Here is a 20,453-nt window from a genome sequence, read left to right on the forward strand (position 1 = left end):
AATATTAACGTGACTATTCTGCACCTGAAAACGATCACTTGGTAGCTGTCATTATATCACAAACACTGTGAACTTTTAGCAAAGCAATACACTAAACGTTCTATTCTAAATCAACTCAAAGTGTAATACTTGGAGTGTATCCTTGCAGCCACACAGGGAGAAATATAATCATGTAAAATATAAGGTGTGCAGTGTATGTTTATCAGCACTTGCCTCGGCCATATAGGTGACCATGTTGAGAGTGATTTCGGAAAAAGCTTCATGGAGGTAGCGGCACACCACGCTGACCCAGGAGAAAGGGTCCCGTGTGTACGACCGTGTCTTATAGAGAGTCATCACATGGGCCAAATGGGACAGCTTGGTGTTCTTCTCCATTAAACACACCTGAGAGGGGGACATGGAGTGCTTGTACTTATTTTTTCTGTAAACACTTTAATACAAAGCCTTGAATATAAGCTAAAGGAAACTGAAGTTAAGCAAAAGAGTGAAGAGTTGTGGTCGTACCTGTGCGATCCTCTCAGCGCTCTCCTTACAAAACTGAGTCGGATGGCCAAAGTGCTGCACCAGGTGAGGCAGCAGACACAGCACATTCAGAGGGAAACCTGCACAGGGAAACACCACCCACGAGAAATGAAAACTACAGACATGTTTGTTTTTAGCGACTAAAATAATACAGGATGGAGATCACTGGAACAGTGTTTGGCATATTGGGAAAAAAGGGTTAAATAAGGAATACCTCATAGACTTGATTTTATTTTCATAAATCAATAAATCAACAATAGAGAATGAACAAAAGAGAACAGACCAGTCCCTACTTATACATTGTTTTCTTTTTTGTTTCATTCTGTCTCTTTGTTGTTGTTTATCCTATTTTTTTTTACACTTCTTGGTCTAAATATGTATAATTAAAATGAGCATCACCTAAATTTTTTTTTAATTGTCTGAAAGACATCTGTAAATGTCTAATTGATGCCTATTTTCAATTTTAAAAAAGAAAACAAAAAATATTTCAGGCTGAAGATCTCCGTTCCCCCCGCGGTACATACCTATGGACTGAGAGCTGTCAACAACAGGCACGCGGGAGACCGGCGTGAGCTGGCAGAAGAGCTGTAAGGTGAGCTCAGAGGTGGCCTGGGAGGTAAAACCTTTCAACAACAGCTGCTGAATCCCAGAGAAGCCGCTCCACCTCAGCTGAGCCTGCAGCTTCTCGAGGCGTTCGCGGTTTTCGGCTCTGTCTAACGGCACCTGGGAAAAGAGTTGTTTTTGTTGCGTTTCTATTGCTGCTTTTACTTCTGCACAGAACTGACAGCTGTGAAACGCTTTACTTTAAAAATGTAATAAATAGGGCACTTTTGTAGCCCTATTAGTAAGAGTTTGAGGTTCTAAGGAGCATCACAGCCTTTAGACACTCTCCTGAGTCTTCCCTCTGTCCGAATTTATGCTCATACAACTACATATCTTTCCGCTATAAGATCTGTCCATTTCATCTCATCTACCTTTGACAGCAACTTGTGAACGAGGCGTAGCGACATCTGATATTCAAACTCAAAGTCTGACTCCATGAGGGACACCGCCACCCAGAAGACGGTGGCCAGTATCGTCGAAGGATGGGAAACATGGGCAGGATCCGACAGAACGCTTGGATCGATGCGATTGGTTGATGACGAGCAGGACCCGGAGGTCCTTCCTGTTCGGGCGAGGCCGTGACTGTTGCAGGCCTGTCGATTTGAAGACGAAATATCACACTGAATTAAGTGAGATGCACCGCGTTCAACATGTCCGCTCCCGCATTAAGGGATCACACTGAAACAACCATATTTCTGTCTTGCCTGGATGCGATCCAGAGTCGCACTCCGGGGCGGATCGCTCAACTGGAGCCCGCAGTCGCCAAACTTCTTGGGCACCGAGAAGGAGCGCTGGTGGCGTTGGGACGACAAGCCGTCGAATCCCGGCCCGGGGAAGTTCAACTGACCGGTGCTCTTTCTGTTCATGAGTTTGTCACTCATCGCAAAGTCTGGTGAGGATGTTCTGCGAAACACAGGTAAGAAAAAGACACAGTATAAATGAATATAGATGAATATGGTTACATGTGTTGAATATGCTGTTTTCTCAACATACAGGCTGGCTGAACTTAGACAGGGTTCATACACATGTTGCGCAATGGGTTTCCATGACTCTAAATCAAATTTCCATGACAAGACATTTTTTTAATTACAACTTAAATGACACAAATGAATGAAAGAATACATATTTCTATAAATGTTTATTCCTTTAATCAAACTACGTAAATGAACATATGAAGATAACACATTTCCATGAGTTTTCCAAAACCTTTGGGCTAAAAAAATGTTCACGGACTTTTCCTGGAAATAACCATTATACAATTCCATGACTTCTCCAGGTTTTTCATTTTTCCGAACCGTGTTAAATGTTTCCCTCTTAAAGCGCAGAGGCCTACCTGGTCAGCGCTGCCATGAGGTCACTGTTTTTCAGACACTCTGCTAGATTCACCACCACTGACTCCAACGTCAACAGCACCTCCATCACGTAGCCCTGGAACACACCGGCGTGCAGAATCTCATTCACAGAGTAAAGAGGGTGTTGTGTGCTGCGTTAGCTCTCGAACACTCCGTTATAAACCCGACAACGTCTCCGCTCGACGCTCACCTGAACCTCGTCTCCGTGTTCTCCCACCACCTCGACGAGGCGCGCGATCAGGTCGGAGACGGCGTGGTTGTTGATCGGCTGTTTGAGGGCTCTGAAGATTTGGAAAGAGCGGCCGGCGTAGTGACGCGAGGAGCTGCACAGAGCCGTCTGTAAAGCCACGTCGCTCAGCTGATGCTCCAGGTGGAAGTCTGTAGAGAATAGAATAAATATAAATATACACACATGCAGGTTTGTTTGTAGATCGGCGTTACTGTGGAGAATATTACCAGACTCTATTGGCTCCTGGGCTTTAATCATTAAATGTAAGCCCGTCAAATTGTGCATGAAGAGGGATTTAAATAAATCAAGTGGAATAGGAGAGAAAATCCATTTGACGTTGATGTGAGCAGTTTCTCACCCGACTTTGACTCCTTGAAGACGGAGACGACGTGGCGCAGGAAGTTGGAGAGCTGCTCCGTGCTCTTGGAGTTGGGGTTCTTTGGTGTGATGTCCTCATGCACCCACAGCGGCCCAAACGCTCTGAGCAACAACAACACAGTACTCCAGGCACTGTATACCCACCACCAATAGCACCGCGTACATGTTACACAAGCTCTTCAGTACGTGCGTAGTGCACATAGAGTGCACGACAGTGAGATACAGAAGCACTTTGCCAACACACACCTGCTTGAACCCTTTGGTACGCCACACTTCTAGAATTGCACACAAAACGTCACGGTAGGTGTGCGTACCTGGTGGTGAGGAACTCGATGAGTTTGTTTGTCTTCTCGTCGGTTTCATTGGGCATATCGTCGAGGTCCTCCAGGTCGTCGGCGGTTACGAGGGGCACATTTCCAACACTGCCTGCAGTGCTGATGCCACCGAGACTGGCAGAGGACGAGTGGGAGGTGGAGCTGAGGCCGGAGTCCGCCACCGGAGAAGACTGCCACTCTCGCAGGAAGTCAGGTACATCTAAGTGAGCGTCGCGATAGAGTATACAGAAGTATACTATTAATACATTGCCCTGCAGCGTTATCATATTGTTACAGACTACAGTTCAAAAGTTTGGGGTCACCCAGACAATTTTGTGTTCTACATGAAAACTCACACTTTTGTTTATCAAATGAATTATCAAAATGAATAGAAAATATAGTCAAGACATTGAGAAGGTTAGAAATAATGATATTTATTTGAAATATTAATTTTTTTCTACTTGTAGCTCAAAGGAAGGCCGGTTTTTTTTTGATTCTCTCACCATCATAACTGTTTTCAGCTGTGCTAAAAAATAAAAAAAAGTTTCGTCACCCTCCATTCGTCTTCTAAGGCGATTAGCATACACAATGTACCACTAGAACACCTGATGGGCCTCTATACACCGATGTAGATATTTCATTAAAAACAGACGTTTCCACCTAGAATAGCCATTTACCACATTAACAATGTATAGAGTGTATTTCTGATTAATTTAATGTTATCTTGATTGAAAGAAACAGTGCTTTACTTTGAGAAATAAGCACATTTCTAATTGTTTTTCTTTTTTCTAAATGCCCCCAAACTTTTTAATAGTAGTGTATACTGCACTGTTTCAGCACATTTGTATAGGTTCTAATCAAACCATCGATTCATTAGTAAACATCACGAGATGAATACATGTGTTTGCATGTCGTCTACTTACGCGACTGCTGGTACTCTGAGTGGTAGCTGGATTTAATCGTGAGGGTCTTGTTGTCACTTATCTCTCTCGTCAGCATCAGAACTGAAGCGATCACCTGGAAACACGAAAAAAAGGAAGATTCTTCAGTGGCTGTTCAAATTTTTTTTTTTACCATTGCCACTTTATGCAATTCAGGCTAAAATAGCATCATAAAAACAAATATAGAGAATCCCACTCTGACCTGGAAGTTGTTGTTGCAGGAGAGAGCAATAAGGAGGTGGAGAAGGAGGCGTTTACTGTGTTCATAGACCTCTTGTCTATAGTGGTCCAGACCTGCCAATGAAATACACAGTAAGAAAACCAGATGATTAAGATTCATATTCTATACTATAACAGATACATGCAAAGAAAGAGAAAAACACACAAGATAATTAAGTTTTGAAACTTAAAAAAAAATTTCATCAGCTTGTATACAGGACTGTCTCAGAAAATTAGAATATTGTGATAAAGTTCTTTATTTTCTGTAATGCAATTAAAAAAACAAAAATGTCATGCATTCTGGATTCATTACAAATCAACTGAAATATTGCAAGCCTTTTATTCTTTTAATATTGCTGATTATGGCTTACAGCTTAAGAAAACTCTAAAATCCTATCTCATAAAATTTGAATATTTCCTCAGACCAAGTAAAAAAAAAGATTTATAACAGCAAAACAAAATCAAACATTTGAAAATGTGTTTCCAGGTGTTTCGAGTTAATTAGACGATTCAAGTGATTTGTTTAATACCCTACTAGTATACTTTTTCATGATATTCTAATATTTAGAAATAGGATATTTGAGTTTTCTTAAGCTGTAAGCCATAATCAGCAATATTAAAAGAATAAAAGGCTTGCAATATTTCAGTTGATTTGTAATGAATCCAGAATGCATGACATTTTTGTTTTTTTAATTGCATTACAGAAAATAAAGAACTTTATCACAATATTCTAATTTTCTGAGACAGTCCTGTACATGCTGATATTTATCTACATCTCTGTCTCACTGTAAATACAAATTGAAATGTTTAGGAATTCATTATTTAGAACAATAACAATACAAAGATAATTGAAATATTGCTACAAACTGTTACTATGTCCAGATATTTTGGTGTACAGTTTCTTAAAGCGCTACTTGTATGAGGGCTAGTTGTGCGTCATTGACAGCATTTCTCCCAACACACTGCCAGTATATTAATATATGAAACATTACAAGATGATTTCTTAGACAACGTCAGGCACACATTTGTACAGATTGGATGATAACTGGAGTCAGTATGCTGAATATCCATAATAATACATCCAAGCACAGCTGACATGGTAGGTATGCGTCTGCATGTCTGAGAGAGAAATGCAAACCGTGGGGAATGTGTCCGAGTCTTTGGTGACTCAGGAGAACGGGCTGTCCTGAAATGCACGTCCGTGACGAATGGAAACAAAACCTCACACTGTCTCGTGACCTTTTTGGACGTCACAGGAAATGCCTACAAAGCTTAAAGGTTATGTGTGTGTCTTTGTTTGTGTGTAAACGCCCCTTTTGGCATATCAGTAAATGATGATTTTCGATCTTTTATTTTAAAGTTCCTTTAAGTTACCTAATTTTAGAGGTAAGAGTGAGATCGGCGAGAGAGCTTCATAAGGTTGACCAGCCAGCTGGTCCAGTTTTACACACATAATAAAGAATATGAATGGCATTAAGCTGTTTGTAACGGATCCCCGTATATATTGTGGCATGAAACTTACTGCTGGTGAAATTACTCCTTTATTTTCTTCCTTTGGTTCAAAATACATTAATTAAACTGGTAAACTATGACCACCATAAGAGCTTTAGCCTCATACGGGTCCATTAAAATTAAAGATTCATAGCCGTACAGTCGCATTCAGTTCGCATTCAGACGTAAAACAAAAATGTTACCCTTTCACAATAAAAGTCTGATTTATCAATTAGAGAGGAAGTAACATAAAGCCTCTATAAATTCTTCATACTATACAATATAATCAGGCATACATTAAAACCAATAAGGTAAATACAAAACAGGCCATCAACCCAAAACAATAAACCTCCAGGGGGTTATTTACACTGTTTTCTTTTACCTTCCTCTTGTTGTTTCCAATATGAATCCCCTAATTGGCTGGACTTGTACCAAGAGAAACATATCGGGGATATAGAGTTGTGTGTAAGTGTGTGTGTTGTGTACGCCTACCCAAGAAGAGGGCATGGAGTAGCAGGGGCAGGTGTAAAGCCCAGTCTTCTCTCACGCTGTGGTCCACCACCATTTCTGTCATGAAGATCACTGCAATGTTACACCTGAAGAAAACACACACACAGATCCAGTGAGTGCAAACACAATATCAACACTGCCTGCTCCATCCATGGACTGTGGGGTGGTGTACTGAGGAATGTGATTATTAAAGGCGTGGGTTCATCAGTTAGCCCACATGTAGTCTCATAGAGCAAGTATCCTGAAGAGCCTTATTCAGAATAAAGGGCCAATAGGTAATGATTTTGTATTTTCAATCAAATTAACAATGCGGCGAATTATTTTTTTCAGAATATTCAATTAATCGTTTTGGTCTATAAAGTCTTTGACAATAGGAAATAAAATCCAACGTAGTGTCTTCATGTTGATTGTTGAGCCGTCTGAACCGAGGAACTTGCTTTAAAAAAAATGACAAATAAATAAAAAATAATTCCCTTGATCAACCAATCAAGTCCATCATCGACAAATAATTTCAGCTTTAAGTCAAGTCAATAAAGAAAAATGCTCAATACAACTACATTTAAGAGAAAACTAGTATTAGTTGTACCTCTTAGAAGCACATTCCTTAACTTACTGATACAGATCCTGTTCATGACTGAAGTACATTTGACAACCGAGACATAGATTGTGCAAAACAATTCTCTTTTTGGCAGGTGTATCTCACGATATCACTCAGAAACTGTATCTGTCTGACAAAAAAACAACCTACAGCATAAATGTAATACATCTCGCCTGAGATGGAGAAGATAGACTCGTAAATCCCTTCTAATATTCATCCTCTACTTAGCAGAGACAGAGCAGGCTGGTTGGCTTTCATTCTGTGCTGGCGGTTATCAGACCATCTGAGGGAGTATAGGCGTCAAGGTGAAAATACCTTTCTTTGCTGAGTCAGCTGATACGTTGCTGTTCCAACTCTAAATCGTTTTTCTGCGTGCGTGATGTGTGTGGTTGTTTCAGAGTGGATAGTGTGTTCAGTGTGTGTCCATGTTTGTTTGTGTTTACCGATGCAGTGGTCCTCTGGGTGTGATGGTTTCTGGGAGGTAGTCAACCAAAGGAGCCCAGCAGCCTCCGTTAATGGGCATGGGTAACGGCTGAGAATGGTTGGTTTCCAGAACGCCCAGAAGCCAACCAGCATATGGTGGGAGTGGGTCGGCTACAGAAACAGACCAATCACAACATTAGTTCTCATGTACACACACACACACCTTTCTTAACTTTCAGGATTACCTTGCACAATGCGCTGACCATTGAGCACAAGAAAGTAATGTCACGTGATCATCGGGTCATGTGACAGGTCACTTACGAACATCTTGTTTTGAAATGTATTCATTTCATGATATTTATCATTTAGCTTAAATGTTGAAATATGCTTATTTCAACATTTGCATTGTTCCTTATACCAAAACCAAACATACCATAAATATGAAACTACAGGTGGGTAATGAAGAAAATCTCATCAGCACCTCTAAAGCACACTAATTAACACGTTAGATATAATTCTTTTATTTTTATTTTGTATATGTTTTATTGATTTTAAATATAATTCTTTTAATCCATACAAAACAAAAGCCACAATTTGCCTTTTCACGAGCAGAATCTACAGGAAGATACGTTTTTTTAAAATTTTGACACATAACCTCAGGGATATTGTTTCATTTTCAGCAGGAAATCCAAATGTATTTCCAAAAAAGCTGAAACATAAAAAAGAAAAGAAAAACAAACGTACTGAGGAAGATATTTTCCTCTTTAAGTGCTTGACAACATAAAAGTGTTCCTACTTGTCATGGTTAAGCGTGAACTAACTATCTCATCGAACCCTGGCTTGATGAAAGACGTGAAACGGTCCAGCTTTGAACACATGGAGCCTCCCTTTTACTTGGCTGGTGACAGCTCTGCTTGGTCACATGACGACTACCAGCAGCACAGTCACACCTGGAAGCCTCCCAACACAGACGCCTTGCTATAGATAGATTGGGAGTGTGGCTGAGGTTAAACCTGTGTATTAATGTATCTGTGTCAAAGGGGACAGGGGTGGGCTTTGGCTTGTGTCCAAACAACATGTTTTATATATAACTACGGCTTTATATACATACAGCAAACATGTAATGCAGTAAATAAGACACACACATGTTTAGCTTGGCCACACAGCAACAGCTGTTTTTTAAAGTCTGTTTGGAGGAAGTTAGTGACAATTACAAAGAATGTGGGGAACAGTATGCACTGACAGGAAGAATCCAAGTCCTGAAGCTCTTTCCAAACAACAGCTGTGAGTTCCCTTGGGCTGTGTGCGTGTGTGTGAGGACACATTTTTTATAAATAAAGCCAGAAAATGCATTCATTCTCAAGAGAAACAAGACTCTTAACTTACTCTTTTCATCCTCGTAGGATCCCCCAGAGCTGTTGCTGTAGCGAGACTCCAGTCTGTTGTGAGCCCTGGCCATGCTGAGGGAAAGGCATGACATTCAAAGTGAATTTTTTGTGACTGAAAAGTTGGTTGTTAAATGAACTGCACTGCATGCTGACATGTTTGGCATATTGGATCTTCTTGCACATAAACATATTAATACTCACCGCTCTTCACTTTCCCTGACCAGCTTAATCTCATCCGTGTCCGTCAGGTTCTCCTGACCAGCCACCACGGTGTTACTGCTGGACGTGGTGCCTGACCAGAGACGAAATACAGTCAATCATCCGTCACATAAAAAGATGGTGGAGTTCAAACGGAACGTCAAGGTGGAGAAGAAAATACAGAATCTGGCCTCCTCTTACCCGTCTGTGAGGTGGAGGCTTTGTTGCTGGCGGCAAAGCGGTAGAACGGAGGGTTGTCACAGTGCAACACCACAGGGTTGACCGGGTCAGTCTGCTGTAGCTCAAACAGGAGCTCCTCCATCGTCTGGATGGTGTTGTTGCGACACAGGTAGATAACCACCTTCTTTATCTAAAACAATAGAAACATAAAGTACCAATTAGGTTTCCTCACATTATCTACATTTTCGTGACGGTATCTGCTATAATCATAAAATGTAAAACACAACCCAGTACAGGGAATCTGTCATTATAATTTACATTATATTATTATGATAGTAATAATAATAATAAGAATGCATTTAATTTATATAGCGCTTTTAAAAGGTACTCAAAGACACTTTACATCACATCATTAATAATAAATAAAATAATAATAATAATATAATAAATAATAATAATTAAAAAAAGTAACGAAAATGACAATAAACACAATAAGAACAAAGCGCACACAATCACACATTAAAATCAGTTCTGAACAGGTGGATTTTAATTTGTGATTTTGAAAATGGAATTAATAATTCACATTAATAATCACTTTGAAATCTGGGAGTGTTAACAGGGGGTCGTCCAGTTCAAAGTCCTATGGGGCTTTCGTGAGCAGTGTGTCGGTCCACTTACAAAAGGCAACAGTGTCGTATCACTGCTGACTCCACACAGGCTGATGACGAACTGCAGGGTGATGCGCAGGTTGTTGCTCCACCTCTCGTTGGACACCAGAGCGTTCCAGGCATTCTCAATCTCTGGGCCGGGAACCTCGTCTCCGTACTGATAATGTGAAGAGAAACATATCCAGTTGACAGCCAGTCGATTTTTTTTTTTGACTGGAAAAGGCGGAGTCAAAAACAAGCGCAAACATATAGCTTCCTACCTTCGCAGTCATGAACATGAGGTTGTTGAGCACCAGCGACGTGGCCTGTAAGGAGCCCCAGCCGTTGCCTTTGAGACTAGGGGACATGCCCTGGCCCTGACCATGTGATTCTTCCTCTGGTGTGCAGGGGCTGGAGGCTGGAGGTAGGAGCCCCGTGTCCACCAGCTCAATGTTACTGAGCCAAGGAAGCAGGTAGGATAACATGATCTGTCTGCCGTTGGTGTGGGTGGTTGAGAAACGCTGGCTCACCTCTGGACGGGCAAAATAAAAATGTCAAGAGGAATAAATGTTAGGAGCGCCTTCGGGAAGCTGAGCTTTCGTAAATGTGTTCAATGACAGCAGAGAGACATTGGGAGGACATGTAACAGCTATTTCAGAGAGTATACTGGCCTATTGGGAGTTTTAAATGAAGAAAAAAAAAATTTACCTGAAAAAAGAGGCAGGGTGAGCTCTGGGTACATGCTGGCCAGCTGGATGGAGAGTTGAGACAGGTTGACGCTGTACAGCGGAGGCAGAGGACCGTGGGTTCCATACAAAATGTTACCAGGCTTCTGCTCCACCATTCGCTTCGAGTACGCACACAGCTTAGACTCCAGCACCTGCAGACGTATTATTTTTTACAGTGACAATAAATTGCAGGTTTTTGCTTTATGTTTATGATCACCTTTCCCACCCACCCCTTTGCAAGAAATAAAAAAAAGAATACATGAGATCTGTGTTTATTTACCCTGTATGTGTGTGTGTGTGTGTGTGTGTGTGTGTGCGTGCGTGCGTGTACCTGCATCAGCTGCATTGAGATCTCATATATTTCCCTGCTGGTGTCTGAGGCCTTGAACAACACCAGATTGAGCAAGGTCACAAGGTCGCATGGGAAATTTCTGGCAGAGTAAAGGGGGAGGAGTCAGTAATTGCCAACTCAATGGGTGTCGACTACCTGCCCTCCAACAACAGGCAGATTCTAACGAATGTAACAAATGGCACGATTCCCCCACCTGTTGCCGCAGACGGTGGCAATGGCCTTGAAGCAACCCGATGCGAGCTGGTAAGACCCGGTGAAGCAGCGGTCCACAGCCCAGTTGAACAGGTTGATTTGGTCTGGGTTTAGTTCTAAGAGCAGGATGACCACCTCACAGCCCAGACGGTGCACCTGCGACAAACACATGTTATATATAGGAAATTACACATAGAAAGCTGCTGTGCAACAAGTTAAAGGCAACGTTGACCTACCCGTATGTCATGGCAGGCCAAGATGTTGTCGAGCCATTTGTAGAGATAGCCGTCAGTGGAGAGACCCACATTGTCAAACACTGGACCGCAACACAGAACTGCTGACATGGCCTAAGAGACGAAAGTTAATTTGCGTTAATGCTGAAATTTCCATCAGACGATGACAGAATAACTCCCGTAGTGTAAGCAGAGTTTGGGACGTTCGGGGTATCGTTACCTTGAGAGCACAGTACTGGTAGCGAGTGATCTGGTGGTTGCGGTCACTGTAGCGATCGAGGGGAGTGAACATGACACTGAAGGGTCCGGCCCATTGGCTGAAGAGAATGAAGAGATGGTGTCTCAGAGACTGTTGAGGGAAGAGGAAGCGCCTGTGGTGGACTGCGCAGGGGTGAAGGTGAGAGAAAGAGAGAGACACGGAGGGTCAACACAGACGACAAAATAAATAAAAATACTGATCGATTACAAAAGTAAACTTAAGTCTGACTGGAATTCTGCAAAAGCCAAGGATCCAACATCTAATACGACTGAAAGACCAGTGTATTGTGACATATAATATCATAAAATAAGTCATTCAGTGATTTACCAGGAACACACTGGATGAGATTAGCCACCATCCCACTGAAATGGGCTCTGATGTCTTTAAGCACGTCCATCTCCTTCTCATTCTCAGCCTCCAGGAGCATCCGGGTTAGATCCACATACTCTAGGAACAAGGCACCCAGGGCCAGTGAATCACGCTCTAGTGCTCCATTAGTGCTGGAGAGAAAGAGAAGATCATTAGATGGACGTGCATCACCAGGCAAGAAACTACTCTCTAGATTAAATGTGTGCGCTACCTGTCACTGATAACTCCTGCGTTAGCCAGCAGTTCAAAGATCCTCAGCAGCTGCAGCCTGAGAAGATCCCTCCTCTCTCTGCGCCTCTTGTTCTAAAAGCAAAGACAGGTTTTATATTTACTGCTAAACATGAGTTCATTTACGTATGTTGTTTGGTGTATACCGTATTATTGAAAGTAAAGAAATAGAATGGGCTTAGAGATACTGTACATAAACGTCCATAAACAATTGACTTATGGAAAACATCTCTAAAATATATATATATAAGCATAAACTATGTACAAGTACAATTTAAAAGACAACTTCTCTTATTAAGACATTCCATTTCATCAGGAGGAGGTTTTCACCATTTTCTGTCTGGAATCAATAAAGGGAATCTAATCCTGTCTCAGTGCTCAGTGTGTGTCTCTCTCAGTGTGTGTGTGTGTGTGTGTGTGTTACCTCAGGCCGACGTTCCAGTGCTTCCTTCATCAGTGGATGGAGTTCTTCGACCAGCTCCCTAAAAACAGGATCAACGAGGGAACAAAGTCAATGGATTCCTTCATTGCTAAATGAGAGTGATGGAATAATCCTTCCTTGTAGACGGAGGATGGCCTGATTTAAGGAAACATAATGGTTTGTAACAGATTGCGCAACCCAAATGTCACATGTCCTAAAAAACCACTAAACCTCATCCAGTCGTGTCAGACACATTCATCTGGGGGGGGAGACCTTAATCCCTTGGACAACAATAAATGCCCTTTTGGAAAATATTGTAGGTTAAAAATAGATGAAATACCTCCATTACCTAACCATTGTCCTTTGAGCATATGTGATATGTCTCTGTCCCACAAAAGATTTTCTTCTCCATAAAGAGACATACTTTGTTTTCTTCTTTTCTGAATGTCAATGAGGCGTGCAGCTCAGGTAAGAAGAGAAAGTAAGGACAGATGGGATCCAGTCATCAAAGGCAGCGTGAAAAGACTTATGTCAGGGAAAAGGATCAAATCTAGCGCGACAAACATTTCTGTTGAGTTCAGTCGAGTGGCATTCTTTTCATTTAGGCTTTGTGTGATGATTATTATTCACAGATTATGATTGTTGAACATCTGAACATTAAATCAATATCCAGCACTGATGAGAATGATGCAATCTGTGTGTGTGTGCCTCCGGTTCCAGTACCTGAAGACCAGAGCGTTTGTGCATCCGAACCCGAGCACCAGAGACTCTGTGATCTCCAAACTCTCTGCTCTCATCAGCGGGACGAGCTGTTTTAAAAGCCAGGCTACCGAGGGAGTGCCTATCACCTGGGAAATACAGAGGGGAGGAATACACAAACATTGATGAGGTGGCATTAACAACCTAAAACAACGCTCTCACTCACAACCCGTGAAATATAGACACTCGGCCAGTGGCTTAAAGCTTCAAACGATGATGCTTTAGGTACCCCTGGCGTGAGAGGGTGTCAGTTTCCACTCCTTAAATGTACAGTGTCTTTAAAAATGAACTTCTATCTTCCCAGGAACTTAGCTTTAGGCAACACAACCACTTAGTTGGGTTTAGGAAAGAAACGCATTTGGCATTATCTTTATTCTTTTACATTTTATGGCTCCTATTACTTACTTTTAATGGTTTGTATTCCTTACTTTTAATAGTATGTATTACTTACTTTAAATGTGCTGTACTATAGCATCGCATGTGTGTATGTTGTGTTCTTACTACATATACTGTTATAGTTTGTCTTATACTGTACTGTTTGTTATTGTTTTATGTTTGTTATTCTTTTATGTTTGTTATTGTTACCTTCGCATTGAAAATGCGGAAGGTTATGTTTTGATCGCCGTGTATTTATTTATTTATTTATTTGTATGCGTGTTATTCGCGTAACAAAAAAAGTTGTAAACCGAATCGCATGAAATTTGGTGGGATGATTGGTTATTAACCGGGGACCATTTGATTAGACTTTGGGATCGATCGGGTCAACGGTCAAGGTCATGAAAAGGTCAACATCTTCTTTTTACCATAGCAGGTTCAATTTGTATCCAATTGGCATGCAACTAATGCCAACATGTTCATAATTCAATGCCCAATCGTGTGATATGCGAAGGTATGCGCTCTACCGAGTGCCCATTCTAGTTCTGTTTGTTATTGTTTTATGTTTATTACAGTCTGTCAAGGAACTACAGATGCAAAATTAGCTGAAGCTACAATCTGGTACATTGCATCAAATGGTGACATTTATGTTTTAACTGTACATAGTCCCTTTCAAATAAAAGATAATGATAATAATGACTAGTAGCTAACAATTAACCTGATAAGCAAGTGACAACTAACAGCGCTCACGACTGACGTGAGAAAATATCAATGTTTACATTTAGTTTTGAACGGGACACAAACATCAGTCCCCTGAATGTACTGTATTTGTAGTTGCTGTTTTTCTGGTATATGTTATTATAATGAATGTATATTTTTCGATGTTGCTCTGCTAGTTGGGCATCACAAGACATCACCTCGGGTTCTGGTAAATTGTGATGGCCATTTTTCTGCCATTTTAGAGAAAGCATCGGTCGAATGATCACCTTGTTGTCGTAGGTGACGCTGCCGTCGGGCGTGGTGGCTGTGATCTCTGGTGTGGAGGCTCTGAGGTGACCGGGGGACATAATGCTGGGCTTAGCCACACCTAGACACAGGATTAGGTAGTTACGCCACAGAGAGATGTAGTTGTCACTGGAGCCGGCCGTGCTGGTCTTCTTTGCATTCACTGGACTGCTGCAAAAGACAAAAGGAGAATGGGGCAGGTGGTCAGGTATCTCAATCTCCCATACACACGGATCATTTGTTACATGAGATACGTGATCATGCTGTGGTCACTATGTTGTTAAAGAAACAGTTAACAGGGTTCATACACATGTTGACCAATGGACTTCCAGGACTTTTCCATGACCTTTCCATGACTTTAGACCAAATTTCCATGACCAAACATTATGTGAAATCTTGGTGTTTCAATGAGTATAACTTAGATGACACCAATGAATGGCAGACAATAGTTTGATTAAAAGAATACATATTTATATAAATGTTTATTCTTTTCATCAAACTGTGTCAATAAATGAATAAAACAAATGTCCATTACTTTTCCGAAACGTTTGGGATTACATTTCTTTTCGAGGACTTTTCCAGGAAATGTTTTTAATTCCAGGACTTTTCCAGGTTTTCCATGACCGTACGAACCCCGAGTTAAAAGTACGATATAATAAAGTGTGTTGTTGTACTTGGGGTCAACCAGTGGCAGTAGCAGCTGCAGCCGCGTGAACGCGTAGGGCCAGGCGTATCCCAGGGCGATGGGGCAGTGTTTGGGCAGGTGCTCCTGCCGCAAGAAGATGTGCAGACAGAGCACCCACGGGTCCTTCACACTCTGAGCGAAGATCCAGACGTGGCTGGGGCTCTTCACGTCGTAGGGGCTGCTCACCAGTCGAGCCGTCCACTCCACCAGCCACTGGAGGTCAACATGGTGGTTGAGAGGCAAGGTGGACTAAAGGGAGGGGAGAGGAGGCATTTAGGAATGATACACAGCCGCTGGTATGAATAACTTATCTGACGTACTAATGTTACCGATACATGCTCCACATAAACACGCGTACCGAGTCAGAGACAGCCACATGACCAAAGCTGTCCATTACAGCTGGGCTCAGCTGGTCCATGACCTCTATCATGGGTTTGTCATCATCCTGGAGGGATAATGAAAGAATCAGCTATTTTTATAACAGCGTCATACACAGGAGGGTTCATACACATTTTGACTAATGGATTTCTCAGACTTTTCCAGGACTTTAAACCAAATTTCCATGGCCAAATATTTTGTGAAATCTTGGTGAGAAAATGTAGTATAGTATATACATGAACATATGAATATAACACATTTCCATGACTTTTCTGAAACCTTTGGGGATCTAATTTTTTTAATGACATTTCCAGGCCTGAAAAAAATTAACATTTTAGAATTCCAGGAATTTTCCAGGTTTTCCATGACCGTATGAACCCTGAATACAATGTTAAATAATACATGCGCCGCATATGCTGCATATCTAATTACAGCTACAACTCTCCAGCTGCGTGATACATGTTGGTAATATCTGTCTTTGGACTTGTATATTTCTCACTTCGAATCCAATCAGAATCTTAAAATGTCAAGAGAAACTATGTTTGCTGGGTGAAGACGTGAGCGTCCTGTACTCACCTCGGCGCGTCCCAGAGCGGTGAAGAGGCAGCGTATTTCTCGTAACACGGCGACAGCCAGCTTCCTGGTGCTGATCTGACACGAGCAGAGCAGCAGCAGGGCCAGGCCCTCAACGGCGTGGAGCACCGAGCAGTGAGGGCTTCGCTCTGGCAGTCTGGGGCTGGACTGAAGAAGAAGGAAGACAACGAGGGAGAGTACGTAAATACTTGTTTGACCAAAAATGAAAATCCAAAATTAGATTAGATTAGAAAACTTTATTAATCCCCGGTGGGGAAACTCATTTGCCACCAAAAATTCACACAGAAATCAATAGACACAGAGCACAACAGACAAGAAGCACACTACAAGGAACAGACACAACCAGAAGATGCCCCATAAAACATGACCCTCAGAAAGATGCTGAATATAAATATAAATATATAAAAATTCAAAAAATTAAGTTGTACATTAAAAAAATCGAACTGCTGCTGGAACAAAAGACCTTCTGAGTCGTTCAGTAGCACACTGAGGCATCCTGAGTCGCTCACTGAATGAACTTCAGTCCATTAAAAACACGGTGTAGTGTCTGGCCTTCAAAAGATTAGTTAGATAGTTATGGTAGTTGACACATTACGTGGGTCAAATGGAGATGCTTGAAGAACCCCAACCCGTTTTCAGCTTATCATTTCAGTGATGAGCTACATCATTGGACCAACGTATTTCAAAACAAGGAAAATATAATCAACCGGTCATTTCTGAGATTTTGATGATGTGATGGGTGAACAAAATAACCAAATATGTCTGTAAAGTAGTAGTTTTCAAACTACTAACCTCAACTCCACCTCGCGTCTTCCCCTGGAGCTGCAGTGCTAACCTCCACTGAGTGAGCAGCTGGAGAAGGAGCTTCACGGAGGCATCCTGCAGACCCTGATGGGTGTCTTGAACCTGGAATCGTTTGGAGAGGGGCATTTACAGACGGGCCGCCACTGTCATATTATTATATGTTGTTAATAAGGATAATGCCTTTTGAATCCCCCCCCTTTTTTGTTTTTTCTTCTTCAATTTTTTCTCTGTCTCCAGTGGCACAGACGATCATTTTGTGAGGGGAAGCTACACTTAGACCACGGAGGACAGATTTCCTGTATTTATGTTATCTGGTGTTTATCAATAAGCCACGGCTAAAACACACGTGTAAAGTGCACTAATCGCAAATGCCGGATTAATGTTGTATTAGTGAGGTAACTGCATGTTTTTGTCAAGTTAAAGATATACCTCGCGCAAAAGGAAATGTGTGTAACCAAACAGGACTTCCTCCCTCCAGTCCGAGAAATCGAGTAACAGGCTCTGCAGGGAATTCTGGGAAATAAGCCGAAGCTCATCGTCCATGTGCACAGTGAGTCTGAGGGGACGGAGGAGAACACAGAGATGAATGGATAAGAGCTTGTTGTACAGAAAGAAAAAACATAAACATTTATATAAACAGTTATCCTGAACATTTGTGTTTTGTATAAAATTAGCATGTGATGACATGTTAACCGGCCATACATTAAGCACTTCCTGTCTCTAACTCACCGTGAGAGCAGGTCAACGAGCTCAGGTTTGGACATGGCATCAGGAAGGATACGAGGAATGGCCGCCACACACGTCCTGAACAGGTCGATTTTAGGCTTCCGTTCGCCACTATCAAAGATAGAGGGGGATGTTGGGTCAGGAAAAATTCGGTAAAATACAGGTAGGTCATGTTAACAAAAGATAATAATGTATAAGATAGTTGCCTTGTCATTATGATAGCCTCATTTAAAATGCTATACATGCATTTTCTGTGCATCATTTTAGACTTTAGGCTTTAATTGCAGTATGACAATAACCCTCAGCACTAACAGGGAGGAGAAAAACACTTTGCAGTTACATACGTGATCATGTCCTCCGGTTCTTTGTTGAGCATCTGGACGCTGGTGAGCATCATACAACGACCCACCTCCTTGTCCAAGTGTCGCAGGATGTTGTCCAGAGCCTTCCGCACCTGGGAGTAGTACAAGGACATGCCTGTGGAGGACAGGAAGAGACAGTTCATGCCGTTAGAGCAGGGGTCAGGAACCTTTTTGACTGGGAGAGCCATAAAAGCCAAATATTAAAACAAATATTTCATTGAGAGCCATATAGTATTTTTAACGTATAATAAATTAAATATGTCTTGCTTTTAATGCGACTTCTGGTGCTGCATGATGCTACGGGGGGGGGGGGGGGGGGACTTTTTCTTTGCTCCGTCCCGATGTGCGCACACACGCTGGCATCGGAGCTCTGCGGCGCGCGAGACGGCGAGCCGAGAAGTGTTAACGCGACACGTAGAGACAGAATGACATGCTGCTGTAGAGACGATCAATAACAGACGTTTAGTTTAATAAAAGAACAAAGACGTCTTTAAAGGGTACCTGTAGTGCAAAACAACAACGTGCTACATCCATTCGGCGCATCAAATAAATCATATTTACCCCGCTGCTATTGTCAACAAGTCACGCATAGCCCGAGGATTTACATTTCTTTGTCAAAATTCCGAATCCGTGGGCGCAGCCATTTTGCTAGTTATTTACTCCAGCTCAAAGCTAACTATGACGTAGAGTCGTTGAAAGGAATTCAGCCAATCCGGAGCCACTTCTACACGCGTTGCTTCTTGGGATAGATCGGTGGCCTCAAGAATTACACAATCTGTATCAGGGGTGCTCAATATGTCGATCGCGGCGACCTGCCAGTCGATCGCGGCGTAGTATTGGTAGATCGCATGACATAAAAAAAAATTGGCCCGCCCCCCTGTCACTTTCTCTATAGCGCCACATTACAGCAGAAGCACGTCATTTCTGTCTCTAGTGTTGCGTTGACAGTCCTCTGCCCGCCGTCTCGTGCGCCGCGGAGCTCCCGACACCGGTTTGCGCGCATCGGGACGGACGGAGCAAAGTAAAAGTCACTAGCACCCCGGAACATGTCGGCCGAACATTGCATCAATGAAAGACATCTCCAGCGCTGGCTTATGCGCGATGTAGCTATCAAGCTCACTCTTTTGTGTGAAGCAGATGAGGTCTAATGACACTATATCATCGGACATAAGTTCGTGCTCTTTACAACAAATGCACTCTCTGTCTGTTTTTGTGGCACATTTCCCACAACTGCACCAAACGTCCGCCGACTTGCGTGCACGGTCCGCACGGTGAAGCATCTGGACCGGCGGTCCTTCGGCATCAACTTCATCAGAATCATCGCTATCATCGCTGTCACAATTCACTAAATGGGGATAGTCTGCTTTTAAAGGTTCAAACAAGTATCCAGTTGCTGAATCAGACAATCTTTCATCGTCCATATTCTCAATCTCTCAGCATTTGTTTGCGAGCGCTCGACGTTGTTTACATTGGTATCTGAACACATCCGCTGTGGCTGGCTGTCGATCTATCAACGATGTGACGTCACACCACCCGCGACATATTCAAGCTCCAGTGCAATGTCGCATGTCGGATTTGAGGACTTTGAACAGCCTAAACTACGTATTGTTATTGAATACTGGGCCGTCAGTGCATGAATACACTTTAGAAACACATTATCTTTTGATCTGGCTACATATTGTTTTGCACTACAGGTACCCTTTAAGAAAAGGACCTTAAATAACTTCTGCTGTAATCTGGCGCGATTGAGAAAATTACAGGGGGGCGGGTGGAGATTTTTTTTTTTAACTCAAAATTGTCTGGGAGCCATAGGTTCCCGACCCCTGCGTTAGAGGCTACGTTCATATTACAGTCTGGAATGCCGACGCACGCACGCACGCACGCACACGCACACGCACACACACACGCACACGCACACACACACACACACACACACACACACACACACACACACACACACACACACACACACACACACACACACACACAC

The 20,453-nt window shown here is 42.3% G+C and overlaps 1 protein-coding gene across 1 annotated transcript in view; it reads right to left on the reverse strand.

The window, feature by feature from the left end:
* fryb (furry homolog b (Drosophila)) overlaps positions 1-20,453 on the reverse strand; it is a 58,017-nt gene that overhangs the window by 10,219 nt on the left and 27,345 nt on the right. The window contains exons 16-50 of the mRNA XM_056444610.1: positions 18,446-18,578; positions 18,105-18,212; positions 17,805-17,931; positions 17,364-17,477; positions 16,554-16,718; positions 15,958-16,044; positions 15,589-15,848; positions 14,896-15,085; positions 13,499-13,623; positions 12,779-12,836; positions 12,338-12,429; positions 12,085-12,257; positions 11,719-11,879; positions 11,502-11,612; positions 11,267-11,421; positions 11,053-11,152; positions 10,702-10,873; positions 10,275-10,525; positions 10,025-10,171; positions 9,368-9,536; positions 9,170-9,260; positions 8,967-9,040; positions 7,601-7,751; positions 6,542-6,645; positions 4,542-4,633; positions 4,322-4,415; positions 3,399-3,618; positions 3,065-3,186; positions 2,668-2,855; positions 2,459-2,553; positions 1,830-2,028; positions 1,497-1,718; positions 1,047-1,245; positions 505-602; positions 214-384 (exon numbers count right to left, since the gene is read on the reverse strand). Of these exons, the coding sequence (XP_056300585.1) occupies positions 214-384; positions 505-602; positions 1,047-1,245; positions 1,497-1,718; positions 1,830-2,028; positions 2,459-2,553; positions 2,668-2,855; positions 3,065-3,186; positions 3,399-3,618; positions 4,322-4,415; positions 4,542-4,633; positions 6,542-6,645; positions 7,601-7,751; positions 8,967-9,040; positions 9,170-9,260; positions 9,368-9,536; positions 10,025-10,171; positions 10,275-10,525; positions 10,702-10,873; positions 11,053-11,152; positions 11,267-11,421; positions 11,502-11,612; positions 11,719-11,879; positions 12,085-12,257; positions 12,338-12,429; positions 12,779-12,836; positions 13,499-13,623; positions 14,896-15,085; positions 15,589-15,848; positions 15,958-16,044; positions 16,554-16,718; positions 17,364-17,477; positions 17,805-17,931; positions 18,105-18,212; positions 18,446-18,578 (5,018 nt within the window). The remainder of the gene's footprint in view (positions 1-213; positions 385-504; positions 603-1,046; positions 1,246-1,496; positions 1,719-1,829; positions 2,029-2,458; positions 2,554-2,667; positions 2,856-3,064; positions 3,187-3,398; positions 3,619-4,321; positions 4,416-4,541; positions 4,634-6,541; positions 6,646-7,600; positions 7,752-8,966; positions 9,041-9,169; positions 9,261-9,367; positions 9,537-10,024; positions 10,172-10,274; positions 10,526-10,701; positions 10,874-11,052; positions 11,153-11,266; positions 11,422-11,501; positions 11,613-11,718; positions 11,880-12,084; positions 12,258-12,337; positions 12,430-12,778; positions 12,837-13,498; positions 13,624-14,895; positions 15,086-15,588; positions 15,849-15,957; positions 16,045-16,553; positions 16,719-17,363; positions 17,478-17,804; positions 17,932-18,104; positions 18,213-18,445; positions 18,579-20,453) is intronic.

The sequence above is a fragment of the Pseudoliparis swirei genome, chromosome 3 (genome assembly GCF_029220125.1).
Source record: "Pseudoliparis swirei isolate HS2019 ecotype Mariana Trench chromosome 3, NWPU_hadal_v1, whole genome shotgun sequence".
NCBI lineage: Eukaryota > Metazoa > Chordata > Actinopteri > Perciformes > Liparidae > Pseudoliparis > Pseudoliparis swirei.